The sequence below is a fragment of the Thamnophis sirtalis genome, unplaced genomic scaffold (genome assembly GCF_051295495.1).
Source record: "Thamnophis sirtalis isolate CommonGarterSnake01/CBP01778 unplaced genomic scaffold, rThaSir2_p1.2 scaffold_4, whole genome shotgun sequence".
Classification (NCBI taxonomy): Eukaryota; Metazoa; Chordata; class Lepidosauria; order Squamata; family Natricidae; genus Thamnophis; species Thamnophis sirtalis.
This window is the reverse complement of record NW_028261384.1, coordinates 127,696,780-127,718,686: the sequence shown is the minus strand read 5'-3', so window position 1 is coordinate 127,718,686 and position 21,907 is coordinate 127,696,780. Positions and strand designations below refer to the sequence as shown.

The 21,907-nt window shown below is 37.6% G+C and overlaps 1 protein-coding gene across 1 annotated transcript; it reads left to right on the top strand.

Moving 5' to 3' along the window:
• The first annotated feature begins 6,907 nt into the window (after window positions 1-6,907).
• On the top strand, window positions 6,908-21,066 carry LOC148046479 (vomeronasal type-2 receptor 26-like). Its single transcript, XM_087712044.1, has 6 exons — window positions 6,908-7,032; window positions 10,290-10,467; window positions 13,135-13,986; window positions 15,726-15,953; window positions 17,618-17,744; window positions 20,168-21,066. The coding sequence occupies exons 1-6, from the start codon at window positions 6,956-6,958 to the stop codon at window positions 21,064-21,066; spliced, it is 2,361 nt and encodes a 786-aa protein (XP_087568170.1). The 5' UTR covers window positions 6,908-6,955.
• Window positions 21,067-21,907: the final 841 nt, after the last annotated feature.

Here is a 21,907-nt window from a genome sequence, read left to right as displayed (position 1 = left end):
CATCATTGTGACCTTCTGGAAGGGTATTAAAACTTGGATTTGATGGTTGGCCTGGAGCCCTAAGCCTCACTGATTGATGGGATAAGAAGACTTCATTCTTGTGTTGTGCATATCTCTCAGTCTTAATTTTTTGTCTAATTCTAAAGTTTTACTTTGGACTGTTTTAATTTTGAAGTGTTTTTCTATTTGTCTTTTTATAATCTTTAAGCCACCCTGAGTTGCTTTATAAGGGAATCAGGTGGCAAAGAACTTTAATGAATAAATAAATAGAATAGATAAGATTTAAGTCTCTGATTTCTTCTCTTCTCATCTGAAATGTTTGGAAAAGTAAACTATCGAAACATTCTCCTGTAACTAGTCCAGATGGAATAATTACACAAATTCCTATCTATAGTTGTTGCTCACATCATCTCAGTAAAATATAACACAACAGCTCCTAATTTAATTGATTCATCAGAACCGGTTAAAATGAGCTGGCACAGAAGCAATATTCAGGGATATAATTGTGCCTTTAGAAAGGAGCAGTTCAGCAAAATCACTGAATAGCCTTGCCTTGCCTTGCCATGCCTGGTACCTCCCCTTTCAGCCCTCCCTTCCCAGGAATGACAAGGAGGGGCAAGGAGGGGCGATTGAATAATTACACAAATTCCTATCTATAGTTGTCATTCACATTATCTCAGTAAAGTATAAGACAACAGCTCTTAATTTAATTGATTAGTCAGACCTGGTTAAAATGAGCTGGCTTTTTCAATTCTGCCACAGAAGACAAAAATAGGGACACCACCTTGTATTCTGCCTAAAAAAATAAAGGTGTTGTATTTGAAGAAAATTCCATCCAGCTTGACTTCCAATAGCTGTTTCATCAGGAATTCTGAATTCTTTCACCATTGCTTTCTTTCAACTTATGTTTTGCTTAATTTAATATACTTTGAGATTTTCTGATGGTCTGCCATCAAAATATTAAGCAAATCCAACCGTGTTATGGAACCAGAGAAAAAAGTTGATGATCTAATGGTCACAAGGGAGGCTGAGAAAATATCTCTATACCACTAACATCCTGGATACAAATTATTTCAACATGGGCAGTGTTATAGGGTACTGTATGCCAAGAGAACTAGTCACAAGGACATTTTTCCCCTTGTGCTGTTATTCTGCTGAATATTTAATTCTCACAGTTAACAAAACATGGTGACTATAGTGTGGCTTTTATATTATCTACCCTTTTTTGACCTTATTTTCCCCTTCTACTGTTTACTACACTTTTAGCATTGTTACTGAAAGGGACACAATGGCTCAGTGGCTAAGACGCTGAATTTGTTGATCGAAAGGATGGCAATTCGGCAGTTCAAATCCCTAGTGCCACGTAACAGGGTAAGCTCCCTTTACTTGTCCCAGCTTCTGCAAAATTAAGCAGTTTGAAAGCACGTAAAAAATGCAAGTAGAAAAATAGGAACCACCTTTGGTGAGAAGGTAAGAGCATTGTGTGCACATTTGGGGTCTAGTCATGCCACATGACTACGGAGATGTTTTCGGACAGCACTGGCTTTGAAACAGAGATGAGTGGGAACAAGTAGCACATAAGTACAAGGGGAACCTTTACTATTATTATTATTATACAATTGTATCACAGCGGCCAGTTGTTTTGCCGGATTTGGCATTGGTTACTAGTCGGGCCCCACCCAGGGGCCTAGGACGTTGTAACGTATTTTCGTAATATGCGTGCAGATCCAAGTAGTGCAGCTTTTTGCATTTGATCCAATTACCAATTACCATCCAATTACCACTGGAATTACCACTGCTGGTTTGTGCCATAGTTGTTGAATTTCGATTTTTAAGTCCTGGTATTTTGCGATTTTTTCATGTTCCTTCTCGGCGACCCTGCTATCACCTGGTATTGCGATGTCTATGATTGTGACCTTATTTTTCTCAACCAATGTGATGTCTGGTGTATTATGCGCCAGTATTTTGTCTGTTTGTATGCAAAAATCCCACAAGATCTTGACCATCTGATTTTTGGTGACTTTTTCAGGCTGATGTTCCCACCAGTTTGTTGCTGTTTTAATATTATAATTTTTGCACAAATTCCAATGGATCATTTGTGCTACTGAATTGTGCCGCAATTTATAATCAGTCTGCGCAATTTTTTTACAGCAGCTGAGTATGTGATCAACAGTTTCATCAGCTTCTTTGCAAAGTCTGCATTTGGCATCATCAGAGGATTTTTTGATTTTGGCCTTAATGGCATTTGTGCGGATAGCTTGTTCTTGCACAGCCAGGATTAGTGACTCTGTTTCTTTCTTTAATGTACCTGTTGTTAACCATAACCAAGTTTGTTCACTGTCCACTTTATCTTTTATTTTTTCCAGAAATTGGCCATGCAGTGCTTTGTTCTGCCAACTCTCCATTCTTGATTTTATCACATCTTTTCTGTATTCTTGTTTCGTCTGTTGGGCCTTCAGTAGTTTTTTGTTCTTTACTTCAATTAATAGATGTTCTTGACTTTCTTTTAAATAATCAGCCAGTGCATGTTTTTCTTCTTCAACTGTTTGCTTCACTTGTAATAATCCTCTGTCACCTGATTTTTGGGGCAGGTATAGTCTATCAGTATCACCACGTGGATGTAAACTGTAGTGCATTGTCATTAGTTTCCTGGTTTTTCGGTCCAAAATGTCCAAATCAGCTTGTGTCCAGTTAACTATACCAGCTGTGTATCTTATAGCTGGTATTGCCCAGGTATTTATGGCCTTGATTGTATTTCCACCATTCAATTTAGATTTCAAAATTTTCCTAACTCTGTTGGTGTACTCTCGCCTGACAATAGTTTTTACTTCTCCATGCTTGATATTATCCAACTGCAGAATGCCTAAGTATTTGTAGGCTTCATTTTCATTGCATTTAATTAGTTGGCCATTGGGCATTTCAATTCCCTCACATGCAGTGATTTTGCCTCTTTTTATGGATACAGTGGCACATTTTTCCATGCCAAACTGCATTGAAATATCGGTGCTGAATACTCGGACTGTATTTGTCAATGATTGGATTTCTATTTCTGACTTTCCATAGAGTTTCAAATCATCCATATATATAGTAAATGCGATTTTTTTTCAGCTTCTTTGGCTGTTTGGTAGCCTAATTTCAAGATTACTGATAGTGGGATCATTGCGATGATGAAGAGAAGAGGTGAAAGTGAATCACCCTGGAAAATTCCTCACTTAATATTAACCATTACGTAGATCTCATTCCCTACTGCCAACTCAGTTCTCCATTGTTTCATCGCCTTTTCAGTAAAGAATGTAATATTTTTGCTAATGCCAGTTGTTTCTAAGCATTTTATGATCCAACTATGTGGCAGTGAGTCAAATGCCTTTTTGTAATCAATCCAGACCATATTCAAGTTCGTTTTTCTGTTCTTACAATTTTCTAATATCATTTTATCAATTAGGAGCTGATCTTTTGTGCCCCTGCTCTTTCTTTTGTTGCCTTTTTGCTCTACTGGCAAGATGTTGTTTGTTTCCAAATAATCCATCATGTTATCTGCAAAAATGCCTGTGAGTAATTTGAAGGTTGTTGGCAAGCATGTTATTGGTCTGTAGTTTTCAGGTATTGTTCCTTTAGTTGCATCTTTCTGAATCAAGTATGTTTTTCCAGTTGTCAACCATTCATCAATTTGGCCCTTTTGTAGAATTTCATTCAGTTGCCTGGCCAATATTGCATGTAAACTGATCAGATATTTGAGCCAGAAACCATGTAATTGGTCCTTTCCAGGTGATGTCCAATTCTTTACCTTTTTTACTCGATTTTTGACCATCTCAGTTATTATTTCTAATACTTGCATTTGTTTGTTGCCAATGCTTTTCTCAAAGTCATGTATCCACTTTGCATCCTTATTGTAGTCCTTTGCATTTTCCCACAATTCTTTCCAGAATTTAACTGTGGCCTGCTTTTCTGGTTTTTCACTTTTGGTGTCACCATTCACATTAAGACTTTGATAAAAACGCCGTTGGTCTGATCGAAATTGCTGATTTTGTTTATATTGGATGATTCATGCCTCATATCTTTCAATTTTTCTAGCTGTTGCTGTTATCTGCTGTTTTACAATCTCTACAGCTTCATTGATGTTTCTTGTATCCAATATATATCTTCTGATTAGCCGATCTATGGTTTTGTTGTTTTTAAGCCGTTGCTCATGCCTGTTCTTTAAGTTACTAGCATCTGCCCTTAATTTTTTGACTTTTTGTTCTAATCGGATTTTCCACTTTGGCTTTGATGCTTTTTCTGTTGTGTGACTAGGTACTTTGATTTTAATGCCTAGTTCATTAGTGACTATTACAGCTGCGCTGTACATTAACTGGTTCATTTCCAAGATGGATCCTGATTCAATTGTTGAAAACACTGCATTAACCATTTTCATGATAGGGGCCAAAATTTTCTTAGGCACAGTTTTTAGTGATGGTAAACGTTGCCTTCCCTCATTAAGCAGAAAATGCTCCATGATCCTATCCTTCAATTCTTTTTGTTTTTGAGTTAGTTCATCAGTTGGTTCAGTGATAACTGGTTCCAGTGGTGGTGGTGTTATTTCCTCCCCGAGAGCTTCTTCTGGGAGTTCTACTATAATGTCTTTAGTTGTGTCTTGAATATCAGTTATTTCTGCTTGTGATATTGTTTTTTTGGTTTTGCAATTTGCTTGAATTTCCTCAAGTTCAACTTCACTAAACACTTTATTCCGTATAATAAATTGCCTTTGATCTGCTAGTCGTTGTTCACTAACATTTGAATCTGGATATTGTTCTTTCCATAATTCATACATCCGCTTTAAATAACCTCTTTTTTCTGGCTCTGAGTTGTAGTAACAGGCCATTATGGCACGGTTTTCATCTGCACTATATTTTTGTCATTTTGTTGGCTGGTCCACTTGTAGCCCACTTGTTGACGGATGTCCAGGGACCCCAACATACGCCGCGGCCCTTGTTAACCTGCACGATGACCGATGCGGTATAAAATTTTATTCGTTTCTTTCACCATATTGTATGGGTTGGCGGAGGTTTTTTTATGGGGCCAGTTGCCAACCTGACCCCAACCCTCCTACTTTCTCATCTGGGCTTGGGACTGGCAACGGCGGAGTTGTTGTTGTTGTTGTTGTTGTTGTTGTTGTTATTATTATTATTATTATTATTGTACAATTGTATCACAGCGGCCAGTTGTTTCGCTGGATTTGGCATTGGTTATTAGTCAGGCCCCACCCAGGGGCCTAGGACGTCGTAACATATTTTCGTAATATGCGTGCAGATCCAAGCAGTGTGGCTTTTTGCATTTGACTGATGGTGATTTTGTCAATTTGTAACTGTTTTAAATGTAATTCCAGTGCATTTGGAATAGCACCCAGTGTGCCAATTACCACTGGAATTACCACTGCTGGTTTGTGCCATAGTCGTTGAATTTCAATTTTTAAGTCCTGGTATTTTGCGATTTTTTCATGTTCCTTCTCAGCGACCCTGCTTTCACCTGGTATTGCGATGTCTATTATTGTTGTTGTTGTTGTTGTTGTTGTTATCTTTATAATATCTTTATTGCCTTATTGCTTATCTGTTGTTTTGAAGGGATATGCCCAAACAACTTATTGAAACTTATTCAACGACTATGGCCCAAACCAGCAGTGGTAATTCCAGTGCTATTCCAAAAGCACTGGAATTACATTTAAAACAGTTAAAAATTGACAAAATCACCATCAGTCAAATGCAAAAAACCACACTGCTTGGATCTGCACGCATATTACGAAAATACGTTACGATGTCCTAGGCCCCTTGGTGGGGCCGACTAGTAACCAATGCCAAATCCGGCAAAACAACTGGCTGCTGTGAGACAATTGTATAACAACAACAACAACAACAACAACAAAAACAACAACAACAACAATACAAAACATGACATGACGTATCTAATGTGATAATCCAATCTCGTAAAAACCTAATCTAATCAATATATAATATGAAGCTGAAAAGGCTAGGAGCCTAAAGCATATGACGACCAGTTGGAGGATTGGGTTTAGCTAGTCTAGAGAAAAAAATAGGACTAATGGCGACATAATAGCAATAGTCCATTATCTGAGAGGCTGCCACAAAGATGAGGGGGTTAGTTTATTTTCCAAAGCAACAGAGGGCAGGACAAAAACAATGGATGGAAACTAATCCAGAAGAGAAGCAACCTGGAATTGAGGAGAAACTTCATAACAGTGAGGACAATTAACCTTCAAATATTTTGGATGCTTCATCGCTGGAGGTTTTTAAGGCAAGATTGGACAGTCACTTGTCTGAAATAATATAGGATCTCCTGCTTGAGCAGGGGGCTGGACTCGAAGATCTCCAAGGTCCCTTCCAGCTCTATGCTGATTCTATTATTGAACATTAAGTATGAATCCAATGTGGTCTATGTTATAATGTACTGGATTCATTGCAATTAACTGCCATCGTACTGAATGCATTAGGCCTTTACCCCCTGGATTCAAACAGGAGGCAAGTTCAACTAATTTCATCTAGAGTCAACAAAACACTGGGAGTTCTAAATAATTGTCAATTCAATCTATCCTGCAATTATCAAGATTATTATGATCTTTTCATTTTTCCACTAAAGAGAGTCCTTGGACTGCAGTAAAACTATTAAGACTAAATTGTTGCAATAATCCAGCCTCTGCCACTTAGAGGTGGGACAGCAATCAAGATAAATATGTTCCTGAACTTTTGCATCAACCTTTTTAGTAAGAGAATAATTATCCAGCTTTTATGATACTGAAATCTCTTTGACTACCCCAACAAAGCTGGCTAAAAGACTTTCAAGAAAGTAGATTTAATGCAGCATGACAGTTGCATTTATATTGGTACTAATGTTGCTAGGAATACAAATTCTTCTTCCTATTCTTCATAAATATTACCATTCAGGGGAACTCAACATTGCTGGTATTATGTCTCAGAGTTATGTCTTTTTACGTCCAATAACCTTTAAAACAGCCCCTTCGCTGGATCTCTTGGATGATATCATGTAAGGAAGTTCTCAAAAAAGAACATAAGAGGTATTGTATTAATAGAATTTGGTTCTGAAGAAGTAATCATTCATAGTTTATAGTATGACATCTTTTCCCCCCTAGATTAGGTTAATCATGCTTAATCTGATCTATATCACTTTTAATATTTATTTTTGTCAACGTTAGTTACTCTCTTACTCTCAGAGTGACTCTGGATGGCGTACAGTTGAAAGCATAAAAGCATAAAAAAGATATAAAATGCAATACATCAGTAAAAGAAACCAGATAGAAACAAAACTAAAACATGTTAAAATAAGTATTATGCCAGAACAATAAAGCTATTTTATCTTGCCACTTGCTAAACATTTTTTTGTTTGCTCTCTGGTCAATCTGGAAAGATTTTTTCCCTATGAAAATATTCCCTGATGCAGTCTTTTTTATAATTAAATAGTTCTTATCATTAGGTAATTATTTCTGGTGTCTAACCAAAAACTGCTTTATCGTAACTTAAACATTATGTGGTTTTTTTATCTTGTCTTCTGGAACAAGTTCACACATTTCAGCTATGTCTTGTACAGAGAAAAGCCTTCTTATATCCAAGAAACCCAACAGCCATGGATATTGCCTGGTGCCTCTTGGCATACCAATTGTATTATTTCCATTATTTGAATTCATGTAGTTTCAAGGGACACACTTAATCAACTTTGGCTAGTCTCAGAATAGGTAAGGTGGGGTTGAACATGGATGGAAAATCTAAGGTAGTCAATCTAACTAACTGCCTAAGCTGATTGGAAGGAGAATTTGAGAGAGAGAGAAATCCTAAAATAAGCAGTACAATTTTACTGCTATAATATTGTTAGAAAAAGTAATTGAGTAAATATATTTATTCATTTATTTATTTATTTGTTTGTTTGTTTATTTATTTATTTATTTATTTGGTTGGTTGGTTGGTTGGTTGGTTGGTTGGTTGGTTGGTTAGTTAGTTAGTTAGTTAGTTAGTTAGTTAGTTAGTTAGTTAGTTAGTTAGTTAGTTTGTCAAACATGCAAAAGATAACAGATATAAGTATAAACATAAATATGAACACAGTAAATGAGTAAGAATAAATGGAGACAGTAGGACAGGGACAGTAGCCACACTGGTGCACTGAGGCATGCCCCTTACAGACCTCTTAGGAGTGGGGTGAGGTCAACAGTAGACAGTCTAAGGTTAGAATTATGGGGGTTTGGGGATGTAATAAAAGAGTCAGGTAGTGCATTCCAGGCATTGACTATTCTGTTGCTGAAGTCGTATTTTCTGTAGTCAAGTTTGGAGCAGTTTTCTTTGAGTTTGCATCTATTGTTTGCTCATGTATTATTGTGATTGAAGCTGAAGTAATCATTGACAGGTAAGATGTTGTAGCGGATAATATTGTGTACTATGCTTACGTCAGACCATAGGTGGCTCAAGGGCACCTTTATATTAGATAGAGGAGAGTTTCAAAAAATACACATAAAGGAAAATGTATGACAAAAGAGAGTTGTTGCTGGGTTTATATGAAAAGAGAAATGCAGCCTGTAGTGAAACAGATGCCGTGTAATACACTCTTTTAAAAAATGCCATGTTTATTAAAGACATTTTCAACAGAATAATAACAATGCAAATTTTGAATTGACAAAAGAAAACTAGAGAAAATTAATAAGAAAGTGAAAAGAAACAAACAAAAAGGATTTGGAAAGAAAGAGAAAATAATAAAGAAGTGGCTTCTTATATTTTTTTTTAACAGTTATAACTAATTTATATTTTACCCTCTCTCTTAAGGTTACATCATAATTTCCTTCTGTCCTTAATGTACTATTTCTAATCATCAAAGCCATAAGAAAGTTTATTTTTTCCTTTTTAGGAAAAAAGTCCATAAGGGGTTTCCAATCACTAATAAATGTAGTTGTTGATCTTTCTGTAAGCAAATCAATTAATTTTGCCATCTCTGCTCATTCTGTCATCTTCACCAATTATCCCTCTGCTGTAGATATTTCAGGGACTTCTCATTTCTGTGTCTTGGAGCAGAGATGATCTTCCATGGTCCTTCTCTAATTGTGTAGTTCTGTCAAAACAAGTCCAGAGTTCAACTATGTATTTGTGTTTAAAATTCTTTATGTTTTATGCATTTTAACCCAAAGCTTTTTGACTTTTCTAAAGTCTACCAAACAAAATAAAATGGTCCATATTTCAAACAACACAAATTTGGAGTACCTTTATACATTCTAGACAAACATCTATTCCATATTGTTAATATGGCACTTCTAATATAGTGATCTTTAACTCTACATAAACTTTAACTTTATTGAACCACAAAAAAACTATGCCACCTATCTATACTCTTAAAAAGGGATGATTACAGTTAACAATTATAATGAAATGTGCGGGGTTTTTGTAAAAACAGTCTTGGTAGAAGGCATAGGGAATAAAGCTACTCAAGAATATAAGTTGTTTTGGAAGGGATAAAGGCACAATTGGAATATATTATATATCTTTAAGTTGGTATAGAAGAAGAAATATAAGTAATAAAAATGGTCTCTAGGGGGAGGGGTGCACTGTAATATTTATATTTTTCTTTCCTTTCTTGTATTTAGATTTATATGTATTATGTTTGTATTATTAATATTCAAAATAAAAAAAACATATTAAAAAACAGAAAAGTATCCCATCCAAACTATGCATTGTGCTAGTTCTAAAAATAGAGGGATGTGGTGTCTCAATGGCTAAAGCACTAAGCTTGTCGATCAGAAAGGTTCAGCAGTTTGAAACCCCAGCACTGTGTAATAGAGTGAGCTCCCATTATTTGTCCCAGCTTCTGCCAACCTAGTAGTTCGAAATCACAGAGAAATGCAAGTACAAAAATAGGGACCACCTTTGGTGGGAAGGTAATAGTGTTTTGTGCACCTTTGACATTTAGTCATGCTGACCACATGACCATGGAGACGTCTTCGGACAGTGCTAGCTCTTCAGCTTTGAAATGAAGATGAGCACTGCCTCCTAAAGTCGAGAACAACTAGCACATATGTGCAAGGGGACATGTTTTTTTTGTTCGAAACAAAAAATAACAACAACACCCCATCATTTTAGATGATGCCTTTGTTTTCATCACTGAGTTTCTCCCCAATAATACACCTCCTTTTGTAGGATTTTGGCTCAGAATTACCAACATATTTTGACGCTGGTGTTTGCAGTAAAAGAAATCAATGAAAACCCTCACATCTTGCCAAATATCACTCTGGGGTTCCAGATCTATAACAGTCACTTGAGTGCAAGCTCAACTTACCTTGCCTCAATGGAACTTCTATCTACCTGGAAGAGGTTCATTCCAAACTACAAGTGTGATACTAGAAGCAATGCAGCTGCAGTAATTGGAGGACCTGATTCAAATGTCTGCCTCCATATGGCCACCATCCTTGGTCTCTACAAGGTTCCACAGGTAAGAGCTTTCTAGGTTCTCCTGGGCTTTCTTGGTGTCCACCTTTGTTTCCTCATTAATAGTATTTCACTACTAAATTTATGACTATAACCACTTATGACTATAACCATGTTGCTTGTATCTTTCAATTTATATTATTTTTACTTGTTTCCTGGTACAATTTGACAGCTTATGAGTAACCTTTACTATCAATAAGTGTTTGATCTTTTTATGCTTGATTAATGTATTTTATTCTCCTTATGTGCACTGAGAACATATGCACCAAAGACAAATTCCTTGTGTGTCCAATCACACTGGGACAATAAAGAATAGTCAAGTTATTCTCCAAAGCACTTGAGGGTAGGACAAGAAGCAATGGGTGGAAACTAATCAAGGGGAGAAGCAACTTAGAACTAAGGACAATTTTTTTGACAGTTAGAACAACTAATCAGTGGAACAACTTGCCTTGAGAAGTTGTGAATCTTCCAACACTGGACGTTTTTAAGAAGATGTTGGATATCCATTTGTCTGAAGTGATGTAGAGTTTCCTGCCAAGGCAGGGGGTTGGACTAGAAGACCTCCAAGATCCTTTCAAGAGCTGAGGTGGTGCAGTGGTTAGAGTGCAGTACTGCAGGCCACTTCAGCTGACTGCTAACTGCAGTTCGGCGGTTCAAATCTCACCGGCTCAAAGGTTGACTCAGCCTTCCATCCTTCCGAGCTGGGTAAAATGAGGACCGAGACTGTGGGGGCAATATGCTGACTCTGTAAACCACTTAGAGAGGGCTGAAAGCCCTATGAAGCAGTATATAAGTCGAACTGCTATTGCTATTGCTATTGCTTTCCAACACTGTTGTTCTATTCTATTCTATTCACTTTTCTGTGTTCAGGATTCTGTTTCTCCTTTTTACTTTCTTCTTGATTATGCATTGTTATTTATACATACTACTGATTACATTTTGGAAGTTCCATTGTGGGCCAAAAAAAGGTTGGGAACCACTGGTCTAGAAGGCAGAGTACAGTTCTACCTTGATCTATTAAAGCCGTGTTTTGCAAGTATTTCTACCTGAAATACAGGTGATTTTAGATAAGTGATAGATAAATAGATGATAGATAAATAGAGGATAGGTAGGTAGGTAGGTAGGTAGGTAGGTAGGTAGGTAGGTAGGTAGGTAGGTAGATGAGAGATAGGGTGTGTGAGAGAGAGAGGGGGGAGGGAAGAAGAGAGGGAGGGGGAGAGGAAAAGGGAGAGAGAGATGGAACTGCACTTGACTTTTCCCAAATATTCTTCCTTATAATTAATAATTTCTCCTCTCTCAGAGTGTAAATTTCTGACAATCACATTTTAAAAACTTTACTTCAGTCCTCTTTTCTCAGTATTGTAATCAGGCTCTTAAATTCTTGGTCTTTTATACTAGAACTCTACTAGAAGTTTATACATCATTGATAGCATAGCAATTAGACTTATATACCGCTTCATAGGGCTTTCAGCCCTCTCTAAACGGTTTACAGAGTCAGCACATTGCCCCCACAATCTGGGTCCTCATTTCACCCACCTCGGAAGGATGGAAGGCTAAGTCAACCTTGAGCCGGTAAGATTTGAACTGCTGAACTGCAGATAACAGTCAGCTGAAGTTGCTGCAGTATTGCACTCTAACCACTGCGCCACCTTGGCTCTTGACCTTTGACTCCTGTCAGATTAGCACATATAAATCCAATTTATTCATCCAAATTAATACAAGATTTGTGGGGTTTTTTATGGTGCTCTTGCAATAAAGCCATCCCCTTCTCTGTGTAAGATTTTGGTGAACTATGTAAAGGTAAAGGTTCACCTTGCATATATGTGCTAATCGTTCCCAAACCTAGGGGGGCGGTGTTCATCTCCGCTTCAAAGCCAAAGAGCCAGCTCTGTCTGAAGACATCTCAATGGTCATGTGGGCGGCATGACTAAATGCCAAAGGTGCAGGGAACACTGTTATCTTCCCAAAGGTGGTTCATTTTTTTTTTACTTGCATTTTTACATGCTTTCGAACTGTTAGGTTGGCAGAAACTGGGACAAGTAACAGGAGCTCACTCTCTTATGCAGTGCTAGGGATTTCAACCGCTGAACTGCCAACCTATCTGATCGACAAGCTCAACATCTTAGCAACTAAGACACCACGTCCCTTGTGAATATGTACCATCATTAAATAAAAATGGAGTGTTCCCAAAATTAGGCTTACTGCATTGATTTAGGGGAGCAAATTTCAAGCTTAAAAAAATGAATATATTATTTATTTAATTTCAGGAGCTAAAATCATAGTTGCCTGAAACTGGAAAAGAAAATATAACAGTTAAAATGTGGATTAACATGGCCTCTTTAATGACCACTTTAAAAGAAATCACAGTTAAAATTAAAATACCAAGACATTAGAGACAGGCATCACATTTTTAAAAAACCAAATTTGGATGGATTTTATAGGTTTACTCAGTTTCAATAAGTGATAATATTATAATAGTTTATAGTACATATGTGGTAAATTTGCTCTTTATTTACATGTTAGTATATTTTCTGTTTTATTTCTCTATGCCTTTTGGATTTGTGTTAATTTGTGTTTGTGTGTCTATATACACACATATGCAAACACACATGCACACACATACATATTAATGCATTTTGCAAACCTGATCTCCTTTTCAAATCTCCTTTAGCTCATATATGGTTCTTCTCCAGCGATGGATAACAAAGAGGAAGAAGTTTTTGCTCAACAGATGTTTCCCAACTGGATCCATCAATACAATGGAATTCTTCAGTTACTTCTATATTTCAGGTGGACGTGGATAGGGGTGCTTTATGTTGAAGATGAGAACGGGGAAAGGTTTGTGCAGAAAGTCCTTCCCTTTTTTTCCCAGAGTGGCATTTGCTTTGATTTCATTCAAAACCTACCCAAGCATAGCTTTTCGAGTAACACCTTTAGCCTTGTGGAAAAGGGGGTTGAAACCTATAAGATAACTGAGCGAAGCAGTTACAATGTCTTATTCATGCATGGAGAACTACAGACAATGCTAGTTCTCAGAGTGCTCATTGCATTTTCGGAATACGACAGATCAACTAAGGCTGAGAGTAAAGTTTGGATCATGACAGCCCAGATGGACTTCACATCCCTCCCTTTTCAGAGGAATACAGACATAAACTTCCTTCATGGCGCTCTTGCTTTGGCAATTCACTCTGAGGAGATATCAGGTTTCCAAACATTTCTTCAGACCAGAAAACCTAGCTCAGAAAAAGAAGATGGCTTTCTCCAGCTGTTTTGGGAAAGTGTATTTGGATGCTCCTTCTCTAACCCAGATTCAAGTGACAGACCTGAGAGGACCTGCACTGGAGAGGAGAAACTAGACACTCTCTCTGAATCTGTTTTTGAGACGACGATGACTGCTCACAGCTATAGTATCTACAATGCCGTCCATACTGTGGCACACGCCCTGCACTTAAGACATTTGATGAATTCCAAACGACACAGGTTGTCAAAACAGCAGAAGCTTCTCAATCAACATTCATGGCAGGTAAAACGGAAGGGAAAATATCTACATGTAACAAGTTTGAAACTACTTAGGAAATAAGATTGGATGAAAGGCTTTCTTTCTTTCTATTTCACCTAAAGCTTTCATTTCTTATGTCAAACGGATTAGATATGACTGAGTACAAAGAACCATTCATTCCAGCTTTCATGTTCTTCTTACATTAACTGATTATTAGAATGTTTATTATGATGTCTACTTTAATCATTTAACAAACATTAAATAATTACAGCTCTAAGGGATATCATGGTGGCTTGGTTTCCTTCATGAACTGTTAGGATCAAGACAAATGACCTAAACTTGGATGTTATGTTTATGTTATTGAATTGAGGTTAGAGCTGATTTGCAATCTTAAACAAATCAAACACAGAATCTTCTATTTTTGCCTGCATGAAGAAATATTAGCCATTTCCTATTATTAATTAAAATAATATGAGCTGTTCACAGCATATAACCAGATTAAAAATAAGAAAATAGTAAAAAGAAATATACATTGTCACCACAGGGAATAGATTCTAACCAGCAGAGTACATCGTAAACAATTGGAAGCGACTTTTAATTTTTTTTAAAAAAATAATCTTTATTGGTTATACATTTCTTAATAAGACATACAAATACAGCTTTAAACATACCCCCCCCCGACAGTCATTCACAGCTGCACATTTTTTTTTCTTCCTCATTGTTTAGTCTCTAACCAGCATCTTCTTGTTACAAAATTCAGGGATCTATTACAATACCCATGTTCACTTTTAGTTCCCATTGTTAAAAGCTGCTTTTATTTCTTTATGGAAACTCTTTAAAGAGTTTAGGGAGAAGTAGTCTTTTATATATGAAGGCAAGTTGTTCCATGGGACAGGTGATGCAACTGAGAAGGTTTTGCTACATAATCCCAGTAAATGAAACTCCTTTTGAAATAGGACCTCAGCAAGGCTTGTCTCCCAGATCTTCCTAGCATGGAAATGAGGACACTTAAGATTTTGGGGGGGATTCAGAGAAGTTACAAATTGTATCTAATTGCATGGATTTGGTATCTGTGCCCGCTTAGATAACTTTACAGTCATGGAAATTTTTGGTTCAGCAATGTCATAACAACTGTTGTACACTATACTATAACAAGGTCAATTCATCCCTATGTTAATTCCTAAAAACCTCATCCTAAAAGCTCATGAACTGGAAAATCTGTCAGAACAGAACAGAACAGAACAGAACAGAACAGAACAGAACAGAATAGAATAGAATAGAATAGAATAACAGAGTTGGAAGGGACGTTGAAGTTCTTCTAGTCCAACCCCCTGCTTAGGCAGGAAACCCTACACCAGACAAATGGATATCCAACATCTTCTTTAAAATGTCCAGTGCTGGAGCATTCACAGCAAGTTGTTCCATTGATTAATTGCTCTAATTGTCGGGAAATTTCTCTTTAATTCTAAGTTGCTCCTCTCCTTGATTAGGGACAGGGACTCTTTAATGCTTTGCACAGCGTTAACAAAAGGAATAGCAAAGATAGTAATGAAAGATTGAGTAAAGCTGTTATACTATTAAATTCCCATATACATTGTTAATAGAATAATTGATCATTCCTGTTTGTACCTTGTAACTCCTGCACATGTGTCTCCCTCCCTCCCTCCCTTCCTCCCTCCCTCCCTTCCTTCTTCTTAAAAGTAGCACATGCCTCTCACTTATTAAATAGTCATCCTTATGAATTTTCTCCATTTATATCTTAGTTACATCACTTTCTAAGAAAAGTTTCATTTAATAACAGTGCTGGAGAAAAGATTTCTTTTGACCAAAATGGTGAAAGAATGGCTGCCTTTGATGTTATCAATTGGAGGACATTTCCAAACCAATCTTTTCTTAGAGTCAAAGTTGGAAAAATAGACCCGTATGTGTCATCAAATGCTTCATTCATCATTGATGAGAACAATATTGTATGGCCCAGCAGGTTCAATCAGGTATGGGCTAATGCATTTGTTTTGGGTTTCCAGATCTTTAAAAAAGAAAAAAGAAAAAAAATGATTTGCTTAGAGTCATAAGGAGATTATGTTGTGGATGATGTTGTGATACAAATTACATTTCAAATTAAGTCTTACATTAGATGATATGAAGGTTCCCCTCTCAGATATGGCGCTAGTCATTCCTGACTCTAGGAGGCAGTGCTCATCTCTGTTTCAAAGCTGAAGAGCCAGCGCTGTCTGAAAATGTCTCCATGATCATGTGGCTGCCATGACTAAATGCCGAAGGCGCACGGAACACTGTTACCTTCCCACCAAGGTGGTCCCTAGTTTTCTACTTGCATTTTTTATGTGCTTTCGAACTGCTAGGTTGGCAGAAGCTGGGACAAGTAATGGAAGCTCACTCAGTTATGCGGCGCTAAGCATTCAAACTGCCAGCCTTTCTGATCGACAAGAACAGCATCTTAGCCATTGAGCCACTACGTTCTCTTATCTACTTTAAATCTTTCTAAGTATATATATATCAAACTCATTGATATGAATATCCTTCCACCATCACTTTTTCTTCTGCTGTTACTCTTCATTTTCTTTGACAAAATTCTAATATCTCAAAGTAAGTCAATCATTTAGTATGCACTTCTCTTCTATCCAGGGGTGGGTTCCGGATCCTGTTCAAACCGGCATGGTTGGAACGAGCCCAGCGTCACCCACATGGACATGCACGGTAGACGCGGACACATGCACAGTGTGTGCAGCCTCCGCAAGCCTTCGCAATGCTCCAGCTTCTCGGTGGAGCGTTGTGCAGGTGCTTTACGTGCCATGAACATGCACGGAAGCATCAAAGGCTTAAAGGACAGATAAGGAACTCGGGCGGGTGGGTGGGCCCTCTGGAGCACTGAACTGGAATGGTACCAGGTGCTCTGGGCAGGCTCTCGTACACCCGCACTGGGCCGTACCGCCTGCAATCCACCACTGCTTCTATCCAATGCTTCCTATCCTGAGAGCTACACAGTTATTTTAAAGAACAGCCTAGATTTATATTCCTTCTTGTATCCTCAGTAAATCTAACAAACCTATTTTTAATATTTACATTAACCTTAGCTTTATCATACCATAGATTACCTGTACCACTGAAATCTTAAATTATGCCTTTCTAGCTACAAATTTCTCAGTAACATTCTTCCTTTCACTGGACCAGTGGTGGGTTCCGGATCCCATCGCAATCAGTATGCAGCAATTGGGCTTGGCATTCATCATGACCATGTGTGCTGCATGTGCATGCATACCCACCACCCTGTGATGCTCCAGCTGCTCAGTGGAGTGTTGCGCAGGCACCGTATGCTGTTCGTGCACACGCAAATGGCACTGTTGGCTTAAATACAGGTAAGGAACGAGGACAGGCAGGTGGTACAGTACAGTGGCTGTTACTCCTAGCAGCGACCAGTACGCCCGTACTGGGGCATACCGCCTGAAACCCACTACTGATCCAGACCAAACTGCAAGCTGCCACATACACATTTCAATTCAGGTAAGTCCATCCCTTGTCTTTCTTTTGCATCTTGTAACACCTTCTATTTAATGAGTCATTTTTCCCTGCAGCATGAATTTTGATACATCTATCCTTGTTTAGATGATGCCTTTCTATATATTTTTTTTATCTTTAGATGTGGCCTGTTTCAATATGCAATGACAACTGCTTTAAAGGATTTAGTAAGAGAAAAAAGGAAGGGCTGCCATTTTGCTGCTATGATTGCTTTCCTTGTCCAAAAGGGAAGATTTCAAATCAGGAGGGTGAGACACCTAATGTATTGATGAGTCAGAAATATTTGTTGTGTAAGACTGAGATAGGTACAGATACAAATGCATTTTTTTAAAAAAAATATTTTTTTTTAATTTATTTCATCAATCATGTATAACATATAAGTATAAACATGATTTTGGATACATGAAAGGATACAAATAAAAAGAAACATTAGGACAGAGATGGTAGGCACATTGGTGTGCTTATGCACACCCCTTAGAGACCTCTTAGGAATGGGGTGAGGTTGACAGTAGACAATCCAAGGTTAAAGATTTGGGGGTTTGGGGAAGATGGTGCATTCAAGGCATTGACTACACTGTTACTTAAGTCGTATTTTCTGCAGTTGAGTTTGAAGTGGTTTACCTTAAATTTGTATCTCTTACGTGCTGTTCTATTGTTGTGGGGGAAGCTGAAGTTGTCATTGACAGGTAGGACATCTTAGTGGATAATTTTATTACGCTTAGGTCAGATCGAAGGCGGCATAGTTCTAACTTGTCTAAGCCCAAAATTCCAAGTCTGGTGGCATAAGGTGTTCTGTTGCAAGCGGAGGAGCAGAGAATTATTTTTGTGAAATATCTCTGGACTCGCTCAATTGTATTAATATCCAATATGCAGTGAGGGTTCCAAACAGATGAGCTGTATTCGAGAAGTGGTGTCGCATATGTTTTGTATGCTCTGGTTAGTAGTACAATATTACAAGAGAAGAAGCTAAGCAAGATTAGGTTAACAACTCTTAATGCCTTTTTGGCAATGTTATTACAGTGGGCTCTGGCACTTAGATTATTAGATATAAATACTCCAAGGTCCTTGACAGAGTGAGGGTCATCTACAAGGTCACCCAACTTGTATTTTGTGTTCTGACTTTTTTTATTGCCAATGTGTAAGACAGAGCATTTGTTGGTTGAGATCTGAAGTTGCCAATTGTTTGAACATTCTGACACATAGTCAAGGTCTTTTTGAAGGGTAGCAGCATTGTAGGTGGTATTAAATAATTTAACATTGTCAGTGCAGAGAACACAATTGCTTGTAATATGATCACAAAGGTCATTTATATAAAAGTATAAAGACTGTTGGTCCTAAAACACTGCCTTGGGGAAAACAATTATTAACTGGTGCAGGATTTGATAGGGTGCTCCCTATTTTGACTAATTGCTGCCTGTTTGATAGGAATGCAGCTATTCAGAGATGCCATAAGATTTTAGTTTTAGAAGTAGTTTATGGAGTACTAGTGAATCAAAAGCTTTACAGAAGTCTGTGTAAATTGCATCTATTTCTTTGCCTTGATCGAGTTATGTAATCCACAAGTTTTTGCAGTGCAAGAGTTGTAGATTACAGGATAAATTTTCCTGAGTCCTAACAGTTTGTTAGAGAATTGATTATTCATTTCTAAGTGGAGGATAACAGATTGGTTTATGATTGATTCCATGACTCTGTAGGTGATGCAACATAAAGAGATTGGTCTGTAATTATCAGCTAGGCTTGGGGTCTCCCTTTTTGAAGATATGGGTGACTGGCTAGTGACCATAGGAGCTTGTCCTGAAAGCTTTTTCAAAGATTATGCTTAGAGTTTCTGCTATGACAGTATAAAACTTTTTTTAAGAAGTAGGCAATATACAGTATATGAGAACCAATTTATTCATATAAATATGTATGTATGTATGTATGTATGTATGTATGTATGTATGTATGTATGTATGTATGTATGTATGTGAATATATATGAGAACCAAAAATATGAGAACCAATGTGATATAGCACCAGGCTAGAATCTAGGAGACATGAGTTGTAGTCCCACCTTATGATATGAAATCAGCTAGGTGACGTTGACTGTCTGGTCTTGGGAAGAAAGCAATGGTAAACCAGTCTTTACTACTCCCCTAAAAGTCAACACTGTCTTGAAAACTAAGTTTTGTTTTCTGGTTATGGACCATAAATATTCTCCCTCTCCCTCTTTCTCTCCCTCCTCCCCTCTTTCACATACACACACAGTATGTAAGGTGCAAAGCTGACCTTGTATTTTAACGGTTGTTCAGTTAAATCATGATGGTAGCATCTGCAGAGGAAAATATAGTCATGTATAATCTCTGATATACATTGTTTTGGTTACATTGTTAAAACTATAAGAAACCAGGTTATACATATGGGTAAAATACATTACATATAAAACAGACAGCACCAAATATCAAGAATGTCCTTTTAAAAATCATAATTTCTCCTTCCTCTGGCATTTCAGATATATGGTAGTGACTTATACAATGGGGTTAATGAACAATTTGTAAAGAAATACTTCCCAGCCAACAACATAATTCAGTGATGGAAAATATTAAAGATGTCTGTTTTAGATGCATCTTAATTGACTTTTTTATGACTTTGGCAATATTACATATTAATGCTAGACATGAATTCTCTTTCAGATATGGATGACTGCATTCAGTGCCCAGAAGGACAATTTCCAAATCGTGGACAGGATGGATGTCTTCCGAAGGAGATTATCTATTTGTCACACATGGAATCTTTAGGGATTAGTTTGACCAGTCTTGCACTTTTGTTTTTTTTAATCACAACATTGGTGCTTGGAATTTTCATAAAGTACCAAGATACTCCCATTGTCAAAGCCAACAACAGGAATCTCACTTATACTCTCCTTGTTTCTCTCCTGCTCTCCTTCCTTTGTGCTTTACTGTTCATTGGCCAGCCTGAGAAAGTGTTGTGTCTTATTCGACAAAGTGCTTTTGGCATCATCTTTACAATAGCTGTGTCATGCGTCTTGGCTAAAACGGTAATTGTGGTTCTCGCTTTTAAAGCCACCAAGCCAAGTTCCAAAATGAGGAAGTGGGTGGGGAAACCCTTGGCCAACTCCATCGTTTTTTCCTGCTCTTTTCTTCAAATAATTATTTGTATAACATGGTGGGCTGTCGCTCCTCCGTTCCCAAATCTTGACATGCATTCTTTGCCTGAAGAAATTATATTAGAATGTAATGAAGGCTCAAATGTCATGTTTTACTGTGTCCTCGGCTTTATGGGCTTCTTGGCTGTCGTGAGCTTCATAGTAGCTTTTCTAGCCAGGACACTGCCTGATACTTTTAATGAAGCTAAGTTTATCACCTTCAGCATGCTAATATTCTGTGCTGTTTGGTCGTCATTTTTCCCAGCTTATTTAAGTACTAAGGGAAAATATATGGTGGCTGTAGAGATCTTCTCCATCCTGGCTGCCAGTGCAGGCTTACTGAGTTGCATTTTTCTTCCAAAAATTTATATTATTATAGTAAAACCTGAATTAAATAATAGGGAACTGCTCCGAATAAAGCACTAAAGACTTTTGATCTATATGGCATTCAGCTAACAAATTTAAAAACCATATAAATTCTAAACAATGAATGGAATAAACCACTATCAGCTTTTCCTTTAGCTTCAAAGAGCTATTGATGATAATTTATCTAGCCTAAATGCCACTTCCGGCAGTTAGCTGTATACATTAACATTTTAAATTAATATGAACTGGGATGGCTGAACTAGGTTCCCCTCTTTCTGTTCCCTGTCTTAGAGTGTTTAGAGAGAAAATATGCAATGGTGGGAGGATGTAATTGGACTTAATGTCCCAGATCATATGAACAGCTTTATTCTGAGTCAAGTGACTGTGGTTATCTTGATTTTGTAGACTTACCAGCTAAATATATGGAGAACAGGAAGAAAGGAGGCAGATGTATGTGATTGGTCCTACTGGTCCTCTGCCATGGTGGCGCAGTGGTTACAGTGCAGTATTGCAAACTACTTCTGCTGACTGCCAGCTGCCTGCAATTTGGGAGTTAAAATCTCACCAGGCTCAAGGTTGACTCAGCCTTCCATCCTTCCGAAGTGGGTAAAATGAGGACCCAGACTGTTGGGAGACAAAAATGCTGTCTCTGTAAAACCACTTAGATAGGGCTGTGAAGCACTGTAAAGCAGTATATAAGTCTAAGTGCTATTGCTATTATCTAGGAGGATTTAAATAGTCACACAGATCAAATTTTAGGAAGCCAATGTAGTCCAGGAAACTTTTGGTAAGATTGTAGCTTCAATATCTGTTTCCAGTGTCCATTTTTGTTCTGGTTGATGATTGGCTGACTGACACATACATACATGCATGCATGCATGCATGCATGCATGCATGCATA